Source organism: Ictidomys tridecemlineatus, chromosome 5 (genome assembly GCF_052094955.1).
Source record: "Ictidomys tridecemlineatus isolate mIctTri1 chromosome 5, mIctTri1.hap1, whole genome shotgun sequence".
In the NCBI taxonomy this organism is placed as follows: Eukaryota; Metazoa; Chordata; class Mammalia; order Rodentia; family Sciuridae; genus Ictidomys; species Ictidomys tridecemlineatus.
Window position 1 is genome coordinate 6,234,813 of NC_135481.1, and position 21,217 is coordinate 6,256,029.

Here is a 21,217-nt window from a genome sequence, read left to right on the forward strand (position 1 = left end):
CATCCTGCTAGTGGACCCCAGTTTATGGCACCCCACCCTCCAGTTGCCCAGAGCAGAGACTTGGGAGTTTTCCCTACTCTCTCTTCCCACATGCACTCTAGTCCAGTGCTCAGCACCTGGGGACCCACCCTCAGCCATCTGTACTGGATGCATAATGTACCCTTCCTGCTCCCCTAGTCCCCAACATACCATGGGCTATAACTGGAACCCCCAGTCCTCCATCCAACTGAAATAGAACCAGGACCAATGTCCCATCCTCTGGGAAGCCCTCTCTGATTTCTCTGGGCTAAATCAGTGGGTGGCTTTCTCTGCACCCCATGGCTCTTTTTCTTACCTCCTGTACAGTAGTGATCACACTGCATTAATTATAGCAAACACAGAGATAGTGCTTACCAAGTGCCAGGCATTGTTCAAAGAGCTTTATGGGTGTTTAACTCACATAACAATACTGCAGATGCATGTCTATTGTCTGGCTCCTCCACTTCCCTGCAATGTTAGGGGGTGGGCAGGCAGGCCCCATGTTTGACTCAGCTCTAAGTCAGTCATTTGCACCCAACCGAGGTGGCTTTCGTGGATTTTCATAGGGACCGTGTCTGTTGATTCACCACTCTAACCCCAGGATTCAGAGAAGCGCTTAGTCAGGTTTCATGGAGTGAATTAAATGCAACTGCATTGAATTGGTACCCAATTCCCAAAGGGGATGTTCCCTTGGTGTTTTCCCTGCCTTCCCTCCAGCATGCCTGATGGTTTAAAACGTTTTTTTTGTAATTTGTTGGCAAATAGGGTTTTGTGGGTTTTGCTTCCTTGTTACATCCTAAGCATAGGTTTTGTTACATTGCACAAAAGGCTTTTTAATCAAGAGTATGAAACCACTAAATAGAACAGCATTCCAATAGCCACAATAATGGATCTATGCCTGGCTGATATCGCAGAGAGTGCTTGGCAAAACAGCTAGATTGACAGCAGGAGAAGTCGCTGGTTCGCGGACACCCTGGTGACTGGGCTGTCTTTTTCTTGGCACAGCATTACTTCACAGTGAACTTCACCCATGAGAATCAGAAAGCTTTGGAGCTGAGGACAGAGGATGCAAAGGATTGTGACGAGTGGGTGGCAGCCATCGCTCATGCCAGGTATGTCTCACCCCACTCCCAGGGCAGGAAGCCCCCCCACCCAACAGTCCAGGCAGAAGAGACCAAACCAAGCACCCTGTTCTTCTGCAAACCCATGCCCCAGACAGAAGAGGCTGCGGAAAAGGAGGAGAGAAGGGGAGAATGACTGCATTTCTTGTCAAGGGCCACCCTCAGGGGCTGAACCCCTGGACCACAGGAAATGAGAGGCCATCAGGAATGGCACTGCAGCTTCTCACCCTGCTCCACCAGACTAATTCCTATTTAAATGTTAGGGGAACCAAGTGTGATTTAGTTTGGTAGAAGGGTTTTTCTGGCTACCAAAGTCTCAGGTGTGGAGGTTCTAACCCAGATTCAGCTACTAATTTGCTGTGTGACCATGGACTGGTCCTACTTTCCCTCTGGACCTCGGTTTCCTCATCTAGGTACTGAAATTTTCTACACCTTTTTGAACTTTGATATTCAGGGTTCCTAGACCTACTCCTCCCCGCATTCTCAGCAGTATCCTTTCCCTTTCTGGAGGGAGACTCACTGGGCCCAGGGGTTGGAGGAAGAACAGGCAAATGACAATATCTGCTACAGTGAAGGTGGGCCTCCAAGTTGGATGAGTCCTTTTTGGGTCCTAGGGAATTGATGGATTTGTGGGTGGAGGTGTGGCCCCAGAACCAACAATCCCCTGCCAGAGCTGAGCATGGAGAACCCAGGTTCACCCTCCAGGCAATAGATGCTTCTAGCTCAGTTTAGCGATGGATGCCTTTCTATAAGACTAAGTTCCTGAAGACAGGGACCAGGTATAATTCTTCACATTTTCAGGGACTGATAAAAGCATAGAAATGGTACTCAGCAAACATGGGTTGGAAGAAACCAAAGATGCATGGATGAATGGAGGGTGGATGCAAGGCTAGATGTTGAGTTTACATGTGGAAGATGATGATGCATGAATGGAGGATGGATGGATGGAACAGTGGAGGAGTGTTGAAAGTGTATGTGGTGATGGATTGATGGACAGAAGGATGGATGGATAGATGGATGGATGGATGGATGGATGGATGGATGGATGGACGGACGGACGGACGGATGGATCCCAGGACCCCTCTTTGAGTCTTGAATCAGACTAGTTAGCCCCGGAACCAAAAATTATTATGACAGAAACACTTATTATGACCATAGCAATGACCTCAGCCCTGGAATTAGGCCACCTCTATTTCTGTCCTCCAGGAGAGTCTTTTGATATGGAGACCAGGAACTAACACATGAACCAATAAAAGCAGGCCCTGTGCATAGTGCTGGGTAGACCAGAGATGGATACAACTCTGGGGTACCACAGTCTAGTTGGGGAGACGTTAGTCCTACGCACAAATAACTCTGGGATATCAAGGCTGTGTCAAGTACAACACACTACAAGAGAGACACATGAACTCCATCTGCAGGGAAATGAAGGAATCTGGGGAAGGCAGATAGAATAAATCTGACATGAGTGGAAGACAGGAGAGTGGATTTGATGAGTTTAAATATAAGCATTTAAACCTTTAAGTAAAATGCCTTTTATTTAAAGCAGTAATACAGGAAAGATAACTACAAGGATAGTGTAGAGACAAAGTTCAGGTGTTAGAAAGTAGGTGAGGTTGGACAATCAGCTGACATCAGACCATAATTGATCTCTAATATCTTGCTGAGTTGTTTGACCTTTCCTCTGTGAACAATAGGAGCCACTGAGGGTTTTATGTCAGGGGAGTAACGTGACCAAAGCTATGATTTGAAATAGAAATTGCTTGTGTTGTCAAGAACAGAACTAAGTGAAGAAGAACCCAGATTCAGGGAGAACAATTGGACATCAGTCTCCCCAACATTAATGCAGAACCAATAATAGGGTTGTTTTGAAGGTCAAACATTTCATTTAACTCAAATGGGATCATTTACATCAAGGGACTTTGTAACTACTGAAGCATTATAGCATTCTGATTTGTTGTGCAATCTGATAACCAGGACTACATTGACAAAGAATATCCATTAATGCAAAAATTTTCTAAAGACAATATCAATACCCATATGATAAAAGGCTAAAATGATAAAGACTGGCAATACCAGTTGCTGGAGAGGGAATGGAACTGTGATAACTCTCCACAGTGCTGAAGAGGGTGTAAAACTGCACAGCCAATTTGGAACATTGTTAAGCAGTCACTTAAAAAGCTAAACATACATCTACACTATTACCCAGCAATTATACTTCTTGGTATTTATCCAAGAGAAATGAAAAATGTCCACAAAAAGTCTCATATGCAAATGTCCTTAACAGCTTTATGCACAGTAGTCCAAAAACTAGAAATAGCCACAGTGTCTATCAACAAGCAAATGTGCAAGCAAACATTGGTACATCCATGCAATGGAATATTGCTGAGCAATAAAAAGGAGTCAAATAAAGTTAAGTACAGTGAAACAGGTGAATTTAAAAGTCAATATGCTGAATGAGTATAGCATAGTAGTACAAGCTATAATAGTACAATATGATTCCAGTTATATAAAATTCTGTATGAGGCAAAACTATCCATGGATGATGGAAATCAGAACAGTAGTTTCTTCAGGGATAGGGGACTAACTAGGGAGGGGTTTAAGAGGACTTTCTGGGGTGGTGGAAATGTTTGTTATCTTGATGAGGGTCTATAAATTCATCAAAATTAATCAAATTGTGTAGTTAAGATCTATTCTTTTCACCTGGCACTGTGGCACATGCCTGTAATCCCAACAGCTCAGAAAAGCAATCTAGAGACCCCGTCTCAAAATTTATAAAAAATAAAAAAGAGGTGGGGATGTGGCTCAATAGTTAAGCACCCATGGGTTCAATCCCCAGTACCAAAAAAACAAAACAAAACAAAAAAACTATGCTTTTCACAACATGCATATTAAACTACAAATATTTAAACAATGATATATGATACGATATGATTTATTTAGAAAGAGAATATTTCTATTTTCTATTGCTGCATAACAAGTCACCACGAGCTTAGCAACTTCAAACAATGTCCTTTCATTATGTCACAGTTCTTTGGATCAGAAGTCAGGACTTGGCCAAAGTCTCTGCCTTGGACCTTGAGAGACTGAAATCATGGAGTTGCTGGCTGAGCTCCTGTTTGGAGGCTCAGAGAAGAATCCACTCCCAGCCTCCTCCTTGTTGTTGGCAGGATTTGGTCCCTCGTGGTCGTAGGACTGAAGTGCCTGTTTCCTTGCTGGCTGTAAGCCAAGGTGGATCTCAGCAAATAGAGGCCACCCACATTCCTCACCACATGGTCCCCTCCACTCTCAAGCCAAAGATTCTTCAGCCTGATTTCTCCCCCTAGTCAGACAAAGCTCTTCATTTTCAAGGACTTGTGTAATTAGGTGTGCCACCTGGATAATCTCCCTATCTTAAGTCACCTGTGCCATATCAATACGACCTAGTGACAGTAGGCTCATGTCAAAGTAGGCTTTAGTAAAAGCCACTCCACTCATGCAGGACAGGTAAACAGGGCAGGGCCAGAAGTCTTAGGATCCTGCCTGCCACTGATAGAGGACAGTCATTTTTAAAGCAAGTCACTAAATTAAAAACTGGCTCCAAGCAGCCAATGGAATAATAACAAACCACCTAACCTGCAAGACCAGTCTGGGTCTTGTGTCCCCAGCACAGTCCTCAAGAATCTGCAAAATGCTACCCAAAGAGTGTCATATGTTCCTTACAACAACCCAGAGGGAGGGTCCGTCCGTCCACAGACAGTTGAGACACAGTGTTGCATGGGCCTGGGGATCTGCTCGAGTGGGAGATGCGGTGCCACAGATCCTGACTCACAGCTGAGGGCTCTGTGACTCCCAGGTAAGGCAGATTCCACCCAAACCAGAAGCCTGCCCTCCCCGAAAAGGAGCAGCTGGGCAAAGGGACACACCTACCTCTGAACAGAAACCTCTCTGTACTCTGCATCTTTTAGAAGCTGCATGGGGAGGTGCGAGTGGCTGGGCAGATTGTTGATCTTTGCTTGCCAAGTCCTAGAGCCTGGACCAGCACACTGACCTCAGAGGAGGATCTCCCACTGAGACTGGGGAAGGCATAATGATGGTCACTGAGAAGGGAAACTGAGTCACCTTCCCTGAACTACTTGTCGGCCAACCTGGCCAGGCTGAGGCCTCTTGGGCAGCACCTGGGGCAACATAAGCCTTCCTGCTGTATCCTGTGTGTGTGTGTGTGTGTGTGTGTGTGTGTGTGTGTGTGTGTGTGTGTGAGAGAGAGAGAGAGAGAGAGAGAGAGAGAGAGAGAGAGAGAGAGAGGGAGAGAGAGAGAGGAGGCGCTGGCTCTCTTCCACAGTATTTTTACATACTCCCAATTTAGTTTTTATTTACATAGACTTAATAGACACATTCTATGCACAAAAATAAGCACGGTAGGGTATTAATATTATGTAGAGACACAATGTTCTCTCACACTGCATGTATATCATTCGAGTATTATGGAATGCCTCTGTGGCGCACGTGTGTGTGTGTGTGTGTGTGTGTGTGTGTGTGTGTGTAGATTTATAAAATGGAATGCGTTTCATAGTCTGCATTTCAGCAAGGAACTAGGTCCCGAACCAGGCCACCTGGTAGGAGAGGGGCCCAGAGCCAGTGCCAGCTTTGACACCGACCCACTGTCGTTTGGGGCAAGTTGCTTCCCTTCTCTGGGCCTCAGTTTCCTCATTTATCAAATGAGGCCATTCCAACCGCCCTTCATGATCCCTGAGTTCCTGTCTAGCTCTGAGAGTCCATGAGTCTGTAAGGACAGTGCTTGCAGAGGGAGGCACCCAGTGGCTCCTCATGGATGTTGGGAGGGAGGATGAGAGGGGGAGGGAAGGATGGGGGCGGGGTGGGGCAAGAGGACCACACTGCAGAGGAGGCTTCTCCTACTGAAGCTCCACGAGGTGTCATTAGTAGGACTAGGCTAATGAAGCAGGTTTCCGTGCTCAGGTCAGGGAGGCTGGCAGCGGGGGAAACACACTCCTTGTTCTCTGCTGAATTTCATTTGCAAGTAGAGACAATTAAGTCTCTTGGGCAGCTGGAAAAAAATTTTAAAAGCTGGTCTTCATTTTCCTAAGAGGAGCACAAAACTCCTCATATTAACCAGATAGTACTGTAATCTCAAGAATTGTCTCTCACAGCTGTTACTTATCTCTAAGGGGTGGTGTGACAAGAATAGGGGTTTGCCTTTCAGGTCAGGTTTCTCCCTCAGGTTCCTGCCCAGGCCCACTTCTAGGTCTTTGCACCAGGTGTCCTTGGCCTGGGGGTCCACGCCTTCCTCCTCTCCAGGGTGCAGCTGCAGCTCTCCCCCACCCCTCCCCTCTCCCACAAAAAGCACCTGCTGACACCACCAGGGGACAGGACTCTGCAGCTGCCCTGGCCCCGTCACCACCTTGGTGCAGCACTTTTATTGTAAAATTGCTTCCCGCCAAGACCCTCCAGGTCTTCACCTCAAACCTGGGGTTTGTAGGGAAGCTATCATTGTCCTGTTTTACCTCAAGAGTCACAGAGGCTTAGTGAGCTTATGTGACAGGCTCCCCATGTGCAGCAAAGACCAGCCTCCCTCCCCTGGCCCCCACTCACTAGCCCTGTCCAGGGTAGCTGGACAGTAGTGTGGGAAAGTGCCCTCAATTGGCAGATAGGAGACAGAGGGGCCCAGTTCCTGCAAGTGCTGGGGGAAATGCCAGACAGGGAGGGGAAGAGACAGTGGGGACGGAGGCCCTCTTTGAACAAAGCAGGAGTCAGGGAGGCCCAGGACAGCTTGGTGGTGTCCTAAGAGGGGAGCTACCTGAACCTTTTTTGTGTGCTGAGGGGGTTACATGGAGCAGGATCGTTGCTAACATAGGGTGGGCAGGAAGCATGGGAAGGCAGAGACCTGACACAGAAGCTTGAGGGGCCCTGACGGGCATGCACAGGGAAGAAGGGAGCTCCTCACCATTGAGAAGGGAGATACAGGGCTGTGCTGGGGCAGGGGAGAGAAGGTGGGAAGGGGTGGCTCTGAGGTAGAGGTGGGCTGGAGCACACAGGGAGTAGGAGTGTGGAGAGCTGCAAATGCAGAATCTCACGACTCCAGGCCTCCTGGATAGAAAGAGGAAGACAGAGAGCCTCAGCCCCAGACCTGTTAGGCCACAAGAGCTCAAAACCTTCCTTCCCAATCAGAAAACACATTTGTCATCATTATACAAAATTCATGTATGAAGATGTGAATTGGTGACAACATATCTTATATACAAATAGAGATTCGATAAATTGTGGTATAAAGGTATATTAAGAATTGAAATGTAAAAAAAAATATGAATGTAATGCACTCCTCTATTGTGATGTATGTTAAGAAATAAAAATAAAATAAAATAAAACACACCTGCCTTTCAAGGCTCCTGGCTTTGGCCTTGTGGACAGACACCTCCCCCAGGATATTGGGGTCCCCTTCTCAGAGTCTTCTTTCACCTTCTTTACTGGAATCAGAGTCCTCCCCAGCTCTGACACCCTCAAATGGCCCCATTGATGCTGTGGGCATCAGAGAGAGGGCCAGGGCTAGAACATAGTGGACCAGGCTCTCTCCTTAGGGGCCTGGTGACCTTACACAAGCCATGACACCTCTGACCTTCCAAGTCCCCCACCTCCACCTCTGTTCTGATGCTCTACACATATAAAGTCTGCTATTTATACAAATTATGAGACATTTCTTCCACCCTCTGCTTATCCTTTGGGGAGTCCTCTGATCTGGCAACACCTAACTACCTAGCCCTGTTACAAGTTACCCCTAACACAAGTCTTTCACCCAGAGTTGCCCTCTGAAGTGCGTGTGTCCAGTGCACTGGGCTTGGAGTCAAAGCCTGGGTTTCTCCTCCCTGGGGTGACCTCCTCCTCCAATGAGGACTTACCTGATTGCAAGTCCTCATTGCTGCCCCCTCATCGATCCAATAGCACTAGCAGCCTGTGACTCAAAATTTGGCAGTCATGTGCACTGTGTAGGTTGTTCAGATGTCCCCAAACAGTGAAAAGTATATGCCTGACTCTCCTGCAAAGCCTAATATCCATCCCCCAAGCATTTCTTCCACTGAGAGCCTTTTAAGGAAAAGACACTGTACCCCAGGGGTATAGGAGCAAGCAACACAGATATGGCCCCTGCCACCCATCATGTGGCCAGGAGCCCAGGTGCTGAGGAAACACCATGCATTGCCTGGTGGCCACCAGGGAAGGCTTCCTGGGGATAGCATTTCACCTGGAACCAGAACCAGCCTATGGAAGAGGATGGAGCTAACTCAGCGAGGAAAGAGGGAGAGACAGGTTAAGACAGGCCTCCCAGTGCAAAACTCCCAAAGTGGAGGCTGTGTGTGTGCTCCTTCTCCAGACACCTGGAGTGACTGGGGTTTGCAAGGGGCTGGAGCAATCACCAGGGCACAGGGAGGCAGCATCTTACCTTCTGTGTCCCTCCGTCCACAGCTACAGGACTCTGGCCACCGAGCACGAGGCACTGATGCAAAAGTACCTGCACCTGCTGCAGATCGTCGAGACAGAAAAGACAGTGGCCAAGCAGCTTCGCCAGCAGATCGAGGACGGCGAGATCGAGATAGAGAGGCTGAAAGCAGAGGTGACTGCGGGCTTGGGGATCTGAGGGGACTGGCCGGGGCCCAGGCTCCTGCAGGAGGGAGGCGAATGATGGGAGCAGGACTGGCTGCAGCCACTGAATGTGAAAGATGGCCATGCTGCCCAGTGGGAAGGTCCTGCGGTCAGCCTGGGTTCACATTCCACCCCTGCCACTTACCAAGTGCCATCTGGAACAAGTCCTCCTACTTCTCAGTTCCTCATCCGTAAAACAGGGTCTTTCATATTTACCTGACAAGGGGATGAGGACTGAGTGAGCTCAGGTATGGGCAAGTTCCTAGACTGTGCTGGAACCACAGTGGCTAAGCATTCCGCACCAACAGCCCAGGATTATGGAGAGCACAGGGTCCTTAGTAGGTCATTAGAATGCACTAGGAGCTCAGCCCCAAGGTGGCCCCTTCTCATGCCTGCCATGAGACTCACCAGGCAGCAGTGGCCCTGCTGTGGCAGATGCACCCCTGGAGTCCAGCTACTGGCTGTGTGGTCAGCGAGGAGGCAGCTTGCCTCTCATCTGGAGCCAGCTGCAAATGCAAAATCTCACCACCCCAGTCCTCCTGGATTTAACCAACATCCCGGGGGATCCTTTTTATATTAATTATGGGGATGCAATGGCTCTGGTCAGTGACCTCTCTAATGGTCCCCCCATCACTGAATAATCTATTGCCCTCTTACCCCCTCACCTTCCCAGAATGCTTAGAACCATCTGGACATATCACATAAGGACCCACCTCCTCGGTCCTCTGAGTTATCTACCTAATGCAGGGTGTCCACTGGATCCCACCCTCACATATACCCAGGCCCCCTCAGATGAGACACGAGCCTCCCCCTGCTGGCTCCATTATCTGCTTCCCTGGTCTGAGAGTAGCAGAGGTCCTGAAACCCAGGATGGGGCTTGGCAGCCAAGAACCCATCCAGGGAGGCAAGAGGGCAGTGAGAGGCAGGAAGCTGAGCCGAGGCTCTGAGCCTCCAGGGTGTTCCATAGTTCCAACAGGCTCCTCTTACAAGACATAGTTCAAAGAGGAAATTAACAAGAATTCCAAAATGTCAAAAGCAGAGCTTGAAGCCCCAAGCAGACCTACCAAGTACAGAGCTTTCTGTGCATGAGACCCCATCACATGCCAGTGGAACCAGTTCTTGAATGCTCAAAGACCTGAAGCCACCAATTCTTCCTTGCCCCGCAGGAACAAAGCTCTGAACTAGTAATAACATCAACTTGGAACTTCATGTTCAAAAAAAATTTTAGGTTCAACACACCTTCTCTAGCCCAGCAGCAGATACTGTCAGACCTCCTTCATCTGTCCCCACAGCCATCCTGATAGGACCAGTCAGTCACCATGTTTCACAGGGGGAACCAGACTCAGACAGCACGACTCACCTGTCCAATCTCACTCAGCTAGGAAGCAACAGACCCAGACCCAGGACCCAGGTCTCCTGCCTGCCTGTTTCCCCACTCTACCTAGAACCTCTGGCCCCCCACTGCCACCACCACCACCCAACCCACCCCTCGTACTCTCAGAACCTAGCTCAGCACCGGCCCCTCTCAACCCACCTGGTTCATTCTGGAATCAGTTCCTCTCTGTAGAGAATCTTTGGAGTCTATCCTAGCCCCACACAGATCCTGAATCCAAACTGACTCCCGTAAGGGATCAGGGAAGGAGTGTGGCCCCCAGCATTCAATTACTAGCTTTGTGACTGAGGGAGTCCAGTATCATTTTTGGTTCCCTCTCTCACTGATTCTCACCCTCTTCCCCAAGCCCCTCCTCTAGAGTCACTCAGGCAGTAGCCAGCACTCCACAGCTGTCTCCTTGCCTCCTGGCCTTTGCACATGCCAGTGATTCTGTTTGGAATGCCCTTCTCATCTCCACAGTTCCCACCTGGTGAAATCCTAAGTTCAAGCACTCCTCCTTGGGGACTCCAGACCCAGAGCATGCTCTCTGCCATCTCTCCCTGGGCTTTCCCAAATGTCTGCACACAGCATTAGAACTGGCCCCATGTGTATCTGTCCCTCCACCCACTGGGAGGGACCTCCTTGAGGGCCGGGCAGTGTCCTTTAACACTTCTGTTTTGCCTGGCGCATAGTAGATAAGGGCTTGATGAGTAAGTGGGTTCCTACCCTGTGGTAGGCACCAAGGATATGGAAGTTTCAGCCTCTCAGGTCTGTTGTGGTAGGGTGTGACCAGTGCCATAACAGCCATGGTGGAAGAAGGTGAGACTCGTGGGTAGGTGATCTTTCCAGTGAGAGAGGGAATGAAAATGATATGGACTCCCTCGGTCACAAAGCTAGTAATTGGTGCTGGGGCCTCACTCCTTCCCTGATTCCTTACGGGAGTCAGTTTGGACTCAGGAAGTGAGTCATTTTGGAGCCTGGGAGGGTGTGGGTCATGCCATGCAGATCCTGGAAAGGTTTCAGGGGGTTATAGGCCAGAGAAGGGCTATAGGTGTAAAGGGCCTATCTGGTGCTAGGGAACAGAAAATAAATCAATCAGGAGAGAGAGTATGTGTGTGTGTGTGTGTGTGTGTGTGTGTGCGCGCGCATTTTGCCTCAAAGTGGCAGCAGAGGCCCATTTGCTGGGAATTTGGAGCAATACTTCTAACTGAGTGCACTGCACTACCCTGCCAGGCAAAAGAGGTTTTAAAAGATGGCTTTGAAAGAAAGCCCATACTGGTAAAGCTATCTGGCTGTAGTCTCCCTTTCCCCCCACCTCTCTCTTTTTGTACCTCTTTATCTTCTTCCTCCCCTCAGAGACCAGGACACAGACCAAAGGAGCTTCAGTCATCAAGAAATTCACTGTTCAAGCCAGGCGCGGTGGTGCCTGCCTGTTATCCTAGCAGCTCAGGAGGCAGAGGCAGGAGGATCACGAGTTTAAAGGCAGTTTAGCGAGGCACTAAGCAACTCAGTGAGACCCTGCCTCTAATAAAATACAAAATAAGGCTGAGGATGTGGCTCAGTGGTAGAGTGCTCCTGAGTTCAATCCCCAGTACCCCCCGCCCCAGTGCATGTACAAATTTGTAACAACAAATTTCAATATGAGGTATAATTATAATGCACCAATCTTAAAAAAAAATAAGCAAAACAAGAAAGAAATTCATTGGCCATTCAGTGGGGGGAAAGATCATGGCAAATGACACGTGACAAGTCTCACATTTCACTGGACAAAGCAAGTCACATGACTAGACCCAATTTCAAGAGATCTCAGAGAAACAATCCTGCCATGTGCATGAAGCAAACTGGAGGATCCACCAAACACCTAGTGGCTACTCAATGGTGGCTCCTCCTTCAGTCCCCAGTCCTGTGACACAGGCTGCTCTATGGCACAGACTATGAAATCTTTAGATACAATGGCATTCCTCTGCTAAAACAGAAAGCAACTTTAAAATGAGTGGAAGACATCCCTGCCCTCATGCCACCCAGCCTTTTCTGCTAAGGCAATTTCCCACTGACCTTGGTCTCCATACTCAACTGCCATTTTGTCAACATTGTTCATATTCTCTCTCTCTACTGAGACCTTCATCTATATAGAGATGTGCTGCAGCCAGCTCAGACCAGCTTGCAAGAGCCAATTGGTAAATCTTCAAGAATTTTGCTAGCTGGTTATCCGAGCTTTGATAGCTTGCAGTGGGCAAGGTAAGAGCGTTTTCACCATGGGAATTGGCAAATGCTGCCCATCAGAGTTTTTCATCCAAGGACAAACATTTGTCTGCCTCTTTTTTCATGATCAGATATACAAATGCAGGACCCAGAACAAAATGAAAATGTGAGGCACTGGTGAATCTCAAGACAACAATAGCAAAAGTATAAACTAGACATGGGGCAAATGCACAGGTCACTCATTCATGAAGCCAGCCTGTCTATTCTCACTCCAATCTGTGGTGCCTTCCCCAGCCACTCCCTCTGTAGGTAACAGGAGATGGTGCCCACACACCTGTCACTTGATCAAGTAAAATAATCCAGCTTTGTCTCAGACTCTTCTCTTCCATGTGAACAATCCTTGTAGACCTTCACTTTTTCCACCAAGCCCAGAAAGAAATCATCTAAAACAAAGGAGACAGGTACCTCTGAGAATCCCTCCTCCCCTGGAATGCCCAGTTTGGCACTGTTTCGTTTTGAATAGCTGTTTTCTCCTATTTATGATTGAAGTAAATTTGGAGCGCTAAGACAGGCCCTAAAGACAGGATAGAGGTTTACAGATAGTCATAATATTTTATCATCATGTAAGTACTCAGACTCCTAGAAGGTCGATTCTGGAAGGAACTACAGAGATCTTGTCTTTAAGGTTGGAAATAAAAACAACCTCAGAATCAAACAAAATTTAACATGGAACATCAATATGTATAATAGGTGAAAGAGAAAACCACTCTGGGGAAATAGGGGAGAGGGGCCATGACCCCTCCCCAGCCAGCACCTTCCTCAGCAATGCCAACCCTCCAGAGTTTGGGTCCTGCTTCTCATCTCCTGTCCAGCCCACCCTGCATTCACATCTGCTATCCTGGCACATGACACCCTATCACACCCTGTGCCCCTGGATACAGCATTTCCTCTCTCCAAATTCCCTCCCTCCCATAGACTACCTTTTGGAATTAACTGTCCTTCAAAAGCTCTTCTGGAAAGCCCACAGCAGTTCTGGCCCTACCTTGTTGGATTATAAATTACCCCTGTGGCTGGGTGTAGTGCTGTACACCTATAATCCCAGTGACTCAGGAGGCTGAGGCAGGAGGATCTCAGGTTCAAAGCCAGCAACTTAGCAAGGCTCTGAGCAACTTAGAGAGACCCTATCTCAAAATAAAAAATAAAAGGACTGGGGATATAGCTTAATGGCAAAGCACCACTGGGTTAAATCCCCAGTTCTCCCCAGAAACAGAGAAGAAGTTTACCTCTATGGATGTCTGACCCCTTTCTTAGAGCTGGGAACACTTCCAGGGAAGGGATCTGACTTATCCACATCCAGCTCCTTGTCACCCCAGGGCACAGCAACAGCGCCCAACACAGAGAGCATCAGGGTGTGCTGATGAGGTTGGCACAGAGTAGAGAGGGGATCCTCTTGGGCTTGGAAGGGACCAGGGACCAGCAAGAAGGAAGGAGGGAGAGCTGAGTTGTGTGGCAGCTATTTGAAAAGCAGGAAATGCATCAGTCTTTAGTAAAACCTGGGTCACTAACAAAAAGAAACAAATCTGGTCATTCCACCATCAAGTACACGCTGACTGAACTCATTGTGGTTTAAAGAATGCACCTCCAGGGAGGGGGACAGGGTGGGGCAAGGGCCAATGCACAGTGCCTAATGGTGGGTGACAAGCCAGGGTTTGCCTGATGGGCAAAGAAAGACAGTCTGCAGGGGCCAGTCGGTGGGTGGGCAGGGGCTGGTGGAGATACCAGGCACTGAGCTAAGTGAGAAGCCAGGCAGCCAGAGACCGGCAGAGAGCCAAAGGTCCAGTCCCCCATGACCATCACTGACAAGCATCATTGAGGGCTTGGAGGTCAACCAAACAAACCATGGGAGGGTCCAGAGCAAATCTATTTCCAGAAGGGCCTCCTGGGGTTAGAGAAAGGCTGTCTCCTGGAGTGGCCTGCGGCTGCCACTGCATCCCCATACGGGCTCCTGGCAGGGGTGGGTTATAGCCCAAGACTTTTGCAGGGTCCCCTGGCTTCTCACCTTCTGGAGCTTTACCCTTCCAGCCTGATCCTTAAATAAAGACCCGAAAGCTGCCAGTGTCACTGGAGCAGGTAACATAGTGTTCGACCTTATTGCATCTATTTTTTTGCCCTGGTCCCCACTGAGTAGATCCCAGGTATTGTCTCTCTGCAAGAAAAGCAGCATCCGTTTTAAATACAGACTACCCACCCATCCCCCACCACGCACGCACACACCTAAAGAGTGTGTGGCGCCCTAAAGAGAAAACAGGTGCTATGTGCAAATCCCAAAACTGGCAAAGAAAGCAGACCAGCCTGGAGGTGAGAACCTCAGGCCCAGGTGAAGGTGCTGACCAGGTGTGCCGCCTCTCTGAGCTCTCCCAGAGCGCGTGCGCGCGCGCGCTCTCGTGTGTGTGTGTGTGTGTGTGTGTGTGTGTGTGTGTGTGTGTGTTCCTCAGCCCTTTAGAAGACAGATTCAAGAATCAGTTTTTATTTCAACGTACAAATGTTCTCAAAGGATCAGAAAAAGGGCGAGGAGAGAGAAAGAACAGAAAGCCCACCTCCACGCTCCACATTTCTCAGTCAGATATTTTCAGCCACTCTCCAAGCCTGGGCTGGGGTAATTTTAGCAACCAGGGAGTGGAGAGCAGGCAACTGTTCCATTTTGCTTTCAAAGTGTGGCATTCACTGGATTGTGAGAGCCCATTCATTCTGTGGTTCAGCGAGTGGCCTTGAGGGGACACAGCCACGTGTTCTGAAGAGGGAGCAGTGCTGCCGGCTTGGCGATGGTTGTTTGTAGAATCCCCCAAGCTGCTATCTTTAGACACGTGGGGCTCAGTTCCTGCCGGGTTTTCCTTGGTCTGGGGTTTGGTGGCTGCTGTTGCTCAGATTTTTTTTCTAAACTCGTGTTGTTATGTAGCCAGTGACTACATGATGAGTGCCTGGCCCCATGCTAGGCACCCAGAGTACATTAATGAATGAAGCAGATCCAGCCCCCTCCCCACACACAGAGCTCACAGCTGAGGTGGAAGAGGACCTAGGCAATTTCAGCATCCTGATAGGAAGGGCCAATGTGCAGTGGGAGCACCTGACACAGGACCTGCAGAACTGAGGTGGCTGGAATGAGCCCCACCCAGACAGCTATCCTAAGGGGTAGTCCCAGCAGCCCCGGGCCACAGTGCAGCTCATAGTGCCCAGCTGAGTACAGATTGTGCACCAAAGAGAACTTTAGTTCTGAGAAGTGCTTCAGGGCTGCCCAGGGAGGGGAAAGCTGAGCCAGCCAGGCCATCCCCAAAGCCACCTGCTATGATCTGATTTATACCCAGGTGTGGTTTTTGCTTGGAAAAATAAAGGGACTGCTCAAATGTCCATGGACAGATGAGAGATAAAAAAAAATACCATCTGTACTGTACTTATTTATTATTCAACCTGAAAAAAGAAGAAATTCTCACCCAGGCTACAGGGCGGAAGAAGCTTGAGGTCATTAACCTAAGTGAAATATGCCACACATAAAGGACAAATACTACATGATTCCATATATATGAGGTCCCTGCTAGGATCCACACAGAGAAAGGAGGACAGTGGTTGCCAGGGTCTAGGTGAGAGGAGAATAAGGAGCTGCTTTGTAAATGGTACAGAATTTCTGTCTGGAAAGACAAAAGAGTTGTGGAGATGGGTGGTGGCGATGGTCACACATTACGAACGTACTGAATGCCACTAAACTGTACACTTCATTAAAATGATCAATTTTGTGTTGCACGTTCTTTGCCACAATAAAAAATTTAGCAATAAATGAACTGATGGTTTGGGAAGTCGGGAGGAGAATCAGCGGATTTAGGCCAAAGTCTGCAGCCCTGGGAGCAGAAGGGCCTTGCCCAAGGTCACTTGGATGACCCCAAACCATGGTGGACAGCACTCACTGTCTTCCAGATGCTTGGGACATGTCAGGTTCCATGACCCAGATGCAGAGGGCAGAGGACCCAAGCCACCGTATCACTGGCTCTTGGAAAAGAAGAGGCAGGTGCTCAATTGCCACCATGTTCCCACTGCCCACCTGTCAGTGCCCCTCTCTGCTACAAGCTGACCTGTGTTTCTGTTGCAGATCGCATCCCTGCTCAAGGACAATGAGCGCATCCAGTCCACCCAGACTGTCACCCCCAACGATGAAGACAGCGACATCAAGAAAATCAAGAAGGTCTGTAGAGAGCCAGCCTGGAGTTGGCCATGTCCTACATGTCCCCAGGGCACACCACACACCTTCTCACTTCAGCTCCAAAGACAGAACCAACAGCTCCTGACCCACAAATGACAGCTTGTCAAGCCATTTATCCCTGGGAGGTAGGGTAGTTCAGCTCCATTTTACAGATAAGAAAACTGAGATTCCACTAGAGGAAGGAGTAGGTGGAGCCAGGACCAGAACCGAGGCCTTGAGAGTCCCAACTAAGAGCTTTCCTCCAACTGTAAGGCAGCCTTGCTGATTCCCCCAGGCCACCTCTCCATAGTCACTCTCTTGCATGCTCCCTACTATCACCCACACACCACCTCTCTCAACTGCTCTACAGACTCAACAGGGAGCCTGACTTTTATAGGACCCACAGTGGGCCCCACTGCTTTGACCCTATTAGTGCTCACAGGGTTAGACAAATTGGGAGATACCAGGGATCAACCAGTGGCCAGGGAGGTGACAGACTGGCACAGGAAAGGAGCACGGCTTGTGTTTGAGCTCTACAGACTCAGGATAGGGGAGCCTGACTCACCTTAGGAGAACAAATGAAACCAGAGATGTCTGTTTTTGAGACTGCAAAAGGACCCAATGCCACCTAGACCAGAAATTGCAATAGACGTCCCACAAGCCAAGTTCAGCTAGTGCTTTAAAAGCTAAATACCTCACACAAAAATCTGAATTTCTGTTTTCTCAAAAATAGCGGTCCAGGTGCAATGGCACACCCCTGTAATCCCAGCAGCTTGGGAGGCTGAGGCAGAAGGATCACGAGTTCAAAGCCATCCTCAGCAATAGCAAGGCTCTAAGCAACTCAGTGAGACCCTGTCTCTAAAGAAAATACACTGGGATGTGGCTCAGTGGTCGAGTGCCTCTTAGTTCAATCCTCGGTACCAAAAAAAAAAAAAAAAAAAGAAAGAAAGAAAGAAAAATAGCCAATGTTCATTAGCCACTTTCTATGTGCTACATACGATTTTAGGAGCTTGGTGCAGATTAAGTGGACCTTCATTAAAAGCCTCCTAGATTTTATTATTATCTCCATTTCATTCTTGGAACGTCTGAGACACAGAGAGCAAAGTAACTTGCTCAACTTGATACAGCAAAGTCTTTCCAGAACAACGTTCAAACCCTGGCCACCAGCCCCAGAGCCCACATCCCCAGTCACCAGGACTAGGATATACTGTCTCCTGAAAATACAGGGGGTCTAGCAGTCCCAGACTACCTCTCATACATGGTGACAAGCAGGAAGAGCTGCCCCAACACATCCCTGCCCAGCTGGGCACATGTATCTATCTGCAAGACCTGCCAGACACGAAGGCACTGGGACTTGCTGTCCAGGTCTGGGAACATCCGCCCTCCCCCCCTCAGGCAGGGACAGCTGGCTGCCTTCTCTGCTGTGGCCCCTGGAATGTCTCAGCTCACCCCTTCCCTTTGAGCAGCCTTTCTTATCGGGCACCAGCTGAGACCCACCTCCCCACGCTGTGTTCACCCTCTGGGAGCCTCCAGCCACCAGCCCCTCCCTCTGCCCCTCAGTCCTTCCTATCTTCAGAGGTAGCTGCTGGGCTGAGTCAGGCTGGTCTCCAGAGCACACAGCCCTAGTCGGCAGTTCTGCACCCGTACAACCTGGCCTGTAATTCATGGCCAGTGTCCTTTCAGAAGAGAATGCCTAGTGCCCTTGCTCTAGCTGCCCTGTGTCCCTCCCTCTGTGGATCATGAACTTCCCATGAATTTCCACGGAAATGGCAGGGAGCTAGGTGCCCCCTGGATTGGAAGCCTGTACACCTTAAACAACTGTTCGCATGGGTGTGGGTGTGTGTAAATGAGTCAAGTTTTTTAAGCTCCTGCCAACAGGAGGCCACTCCACACAGCTTGACTTCAAATCCACTGAGTCCAGTGTCTGTGCTCATCTCCCTCCTGAGTTAGAAGACCCTCCAGGCAGGCGCCAGGGCTTAAAAGCCACTGCTGAGGCTCAAGCACCAGGCAACTAATTTGCCATGTTGTGTTCCATTGATAATCACCTTGTCTTCAGACATGCTCCAATTGAAACCTCTGGGCTTTCAGGTGAGTCATTATACAAGATAAGGTCCAGGCACAGCCTGGCAACTTCTGTCCTCAAGCCACCTCCCATATGGAGACTCCAGGCCACATTTTTCCTCCTTCATCAGGTTTCTCTAAAGCAACCCAAGAATCTTGTTAAAATGCAAAGGTCTGAGGCAGGACCCAAGAATCTGCATTTGTGACCAAATCTCCAGAGATGCTGGCCCAGTCTATGGTCCACATTAGTCCAGCCATCATCTCTTCAGCTCCACTTTACAGATAGGAAAATTGGCTCCTGGGGACTGTTCACCATGCTCAGCGTCATGCAGGAAGCAAAGGCAGGCCTGGCCCATGTCTGAGCCCTTGTCCCCATACCTCCAGCAAAGGGGATGACAGTGACCTTGGTCATTGCCCTTGAAGTGCTCAGGACCTGGAAGGACAAGAATGATCAAGATTGTCTAACAGGAGGCCCTCCCCACTGGTCTCCACACCCAGGTGCAGAGCTTCCTGCGGGGCTGGCTGTGCCGGCGGAAGTGGAAGACGATCATCCAGGACTACATCCGGTCGCCCCATGCCGACAGCATGCGCAAGAGGAACCAGGTGGTGTTCAGCATGCTGGAGGCCGAGGCTGAATACGTGCAGCAGCTGCACATCCTCGTGAACAACTTCCTGCGTCCTCTGCGCATGGCCGCGAGCTCCAAGAAGCCCCCCATCACCCATGACGACGTCAGCAGCATCTTCCTGAACAGGTGAGCACCCCCAGGATGGGCCAAAAAGAGAAAAAGGAGACTAACAAGCGTTGGTCCCAGATGCTAAGCCAAACTTGACACAAGCCCTCACCAAAAGCCCTCCAGTTCCCACCAAAGGCAGATGAGGAAACTGAGGCCCAGAGAGGAAGGAAGTGGCCCAAGGTCTTGTGGCTGGAAGACAATAGCCCCAACAATCTGGGGGCCTGGGACAGGAGTTCAAATGGAGAAGGACCTTGTATAGTATATGTCTAAACTAGTGGCTATCAACTGGGGCAGTTTGCTCCCCAGGAGACACTCAGAAGAGTTGTTTTAAAAAATATATCTTTATTTTATTTATTTTTATGTGGTGCTGAGGATCAAACCCAGCATCTTGCACGTGCTAGGCAAGTGCTCTACCGATAAGTTACAACCCCAGCCCAGGAGAAGTATTTTTAATTGTCACAAATTGGGGAAGTTTTCTACTGGCATCTAATGAGTAATGGCCAAAGAGTGCTCCTAAACATCCTATTAATGCACAAGATGGGACCCCACAACTAAGAATCACTCCACCCAAAATTGTGCCATAGTTAAGAAGCCTTGGATTCAATGTTCAAGAACTATTGGCTTACTCCAGTTTGTGTTGCTATAAAAAATACCTGAGGCAGAATACTTATTTTTTTTAAAAAAAAAAAAGTAGTTTGATTTCACTCATGGTTTTGGAAGACTAACAGCTCAGTAACAACACTGGTTTCTGGTGAGGACTTCGTGGTGATGATCCCACCTAGAAAGTGCATGTGTAAAAGAGCGGTGTCACATGGTGACAGGAAGCAAGAGACAGGGAGAGGCCAGGCTCACTCTCTTATGACAACCCACTCTGGTGGTAGCTAATCAACTCCTGGGAGACCACCCCACTCTATGAAACCGGCATTAATCCCTTCACCACCCAGTCATTGGGGTGGAGCAGGGACATGAATGAGGTATCATGTTGAGACCCACTGCGGGTCAGAATGACGCCTGGCATTTGCCAGAGGGAATGTTTGAAAGATGGTGCCAGGAACCGTTGAGATGATGATTTGAGTTAAGCTATATATAATTGCTGTGATATTGGATTGATTGTATTGTATATTTGACCTTTACTGTCGGGCAGAGAGCCTCGGGCGCAGCCCCCTACTTTGGAGTTCTCTTGCTACTTTGGAGTTCTCGTGGGGATTCCTGGAGAGTTCCTATTGGTTGGGGAAGTGCTGGAGGAGGGATTTCCGGTGTGGGGGGTTTCTGGAAGGGTTGCGTGGGTGGCGTTGGCGGAAAAAAGCGGGAGTGCAGTGCCGGTGAGAGTTGAAATAAAGTAGTTGCTGTTTGAACCTACAAGGCTCTGTGGCGGCTCAGTTATTCATGCCTAGCCAGACTGCGGCAGTATCAGAATAGGGTACAGAGAGAGAGAGAGAGAGAGAGAGAGAAACAGGCAGGAGGGGGAACAGCTTTTGGCCTCATGAGACCTTCTAGAAACTGAATCATGAGGGGCCTCATGAGGTTGCTTTTTAATGTACATGTTGACAGTTTTTAAACATGAAATAAATGCTTTTGTGCATTTACTAAAGAAAAAGAATATTATATTGTAATGAAATCAGGTAACATACTACCTCAAGAAAAATCCCATTGTGTTTTTGTTTTTGTTTTTCTCTTTTTTTTTCTGTTTATTTTGTTTTGTTTTGATTTTGGTACTGGGGATGGGACCTGGGGGTGCTTTACCTCTGAGCTATATCCGCAGTCCTTATTTTATTTTTTACTTGAGACAGAATCTCACAAAGTTGCTAAAGCTGACCTCAAACTTATGATCCTCCTGCCTCAGAGCCACCAGATT

General features: G+C 48.8%; 1 protein-coding gene across 1 annotated transcript in view; it reads left to right on the forward strand.

Moving 5' to 3' along the window:
- Positions 1-21,217, forward strand: part of Rasgrf1 (Ras protein specific guanine nucleotide releasing factor 1) — a 104,277-nt gene that overhangs the window by 19,414 nt on the left and 63,646 nt on the right. The window contains exons 2-5 of the mRNA XM_005316870.4: positions 1,024-1,130; positions 8,589-8,736; positions 16,478-16,570; positions 19,127-19,380. Coding sequence (XP_005316927.2) covers positions 1,024-1,130; positions 8,589-8,736; positions 16,478-16,570; positions 19,127-19,380 — 602 coding nt within the window. The remainder of the gene's footprint in view (positions 1-1,023; positions 1,131-8,588; positions 8,737-16,477; positions 16,571-19,126; positions 19,381-21,217) is intronic.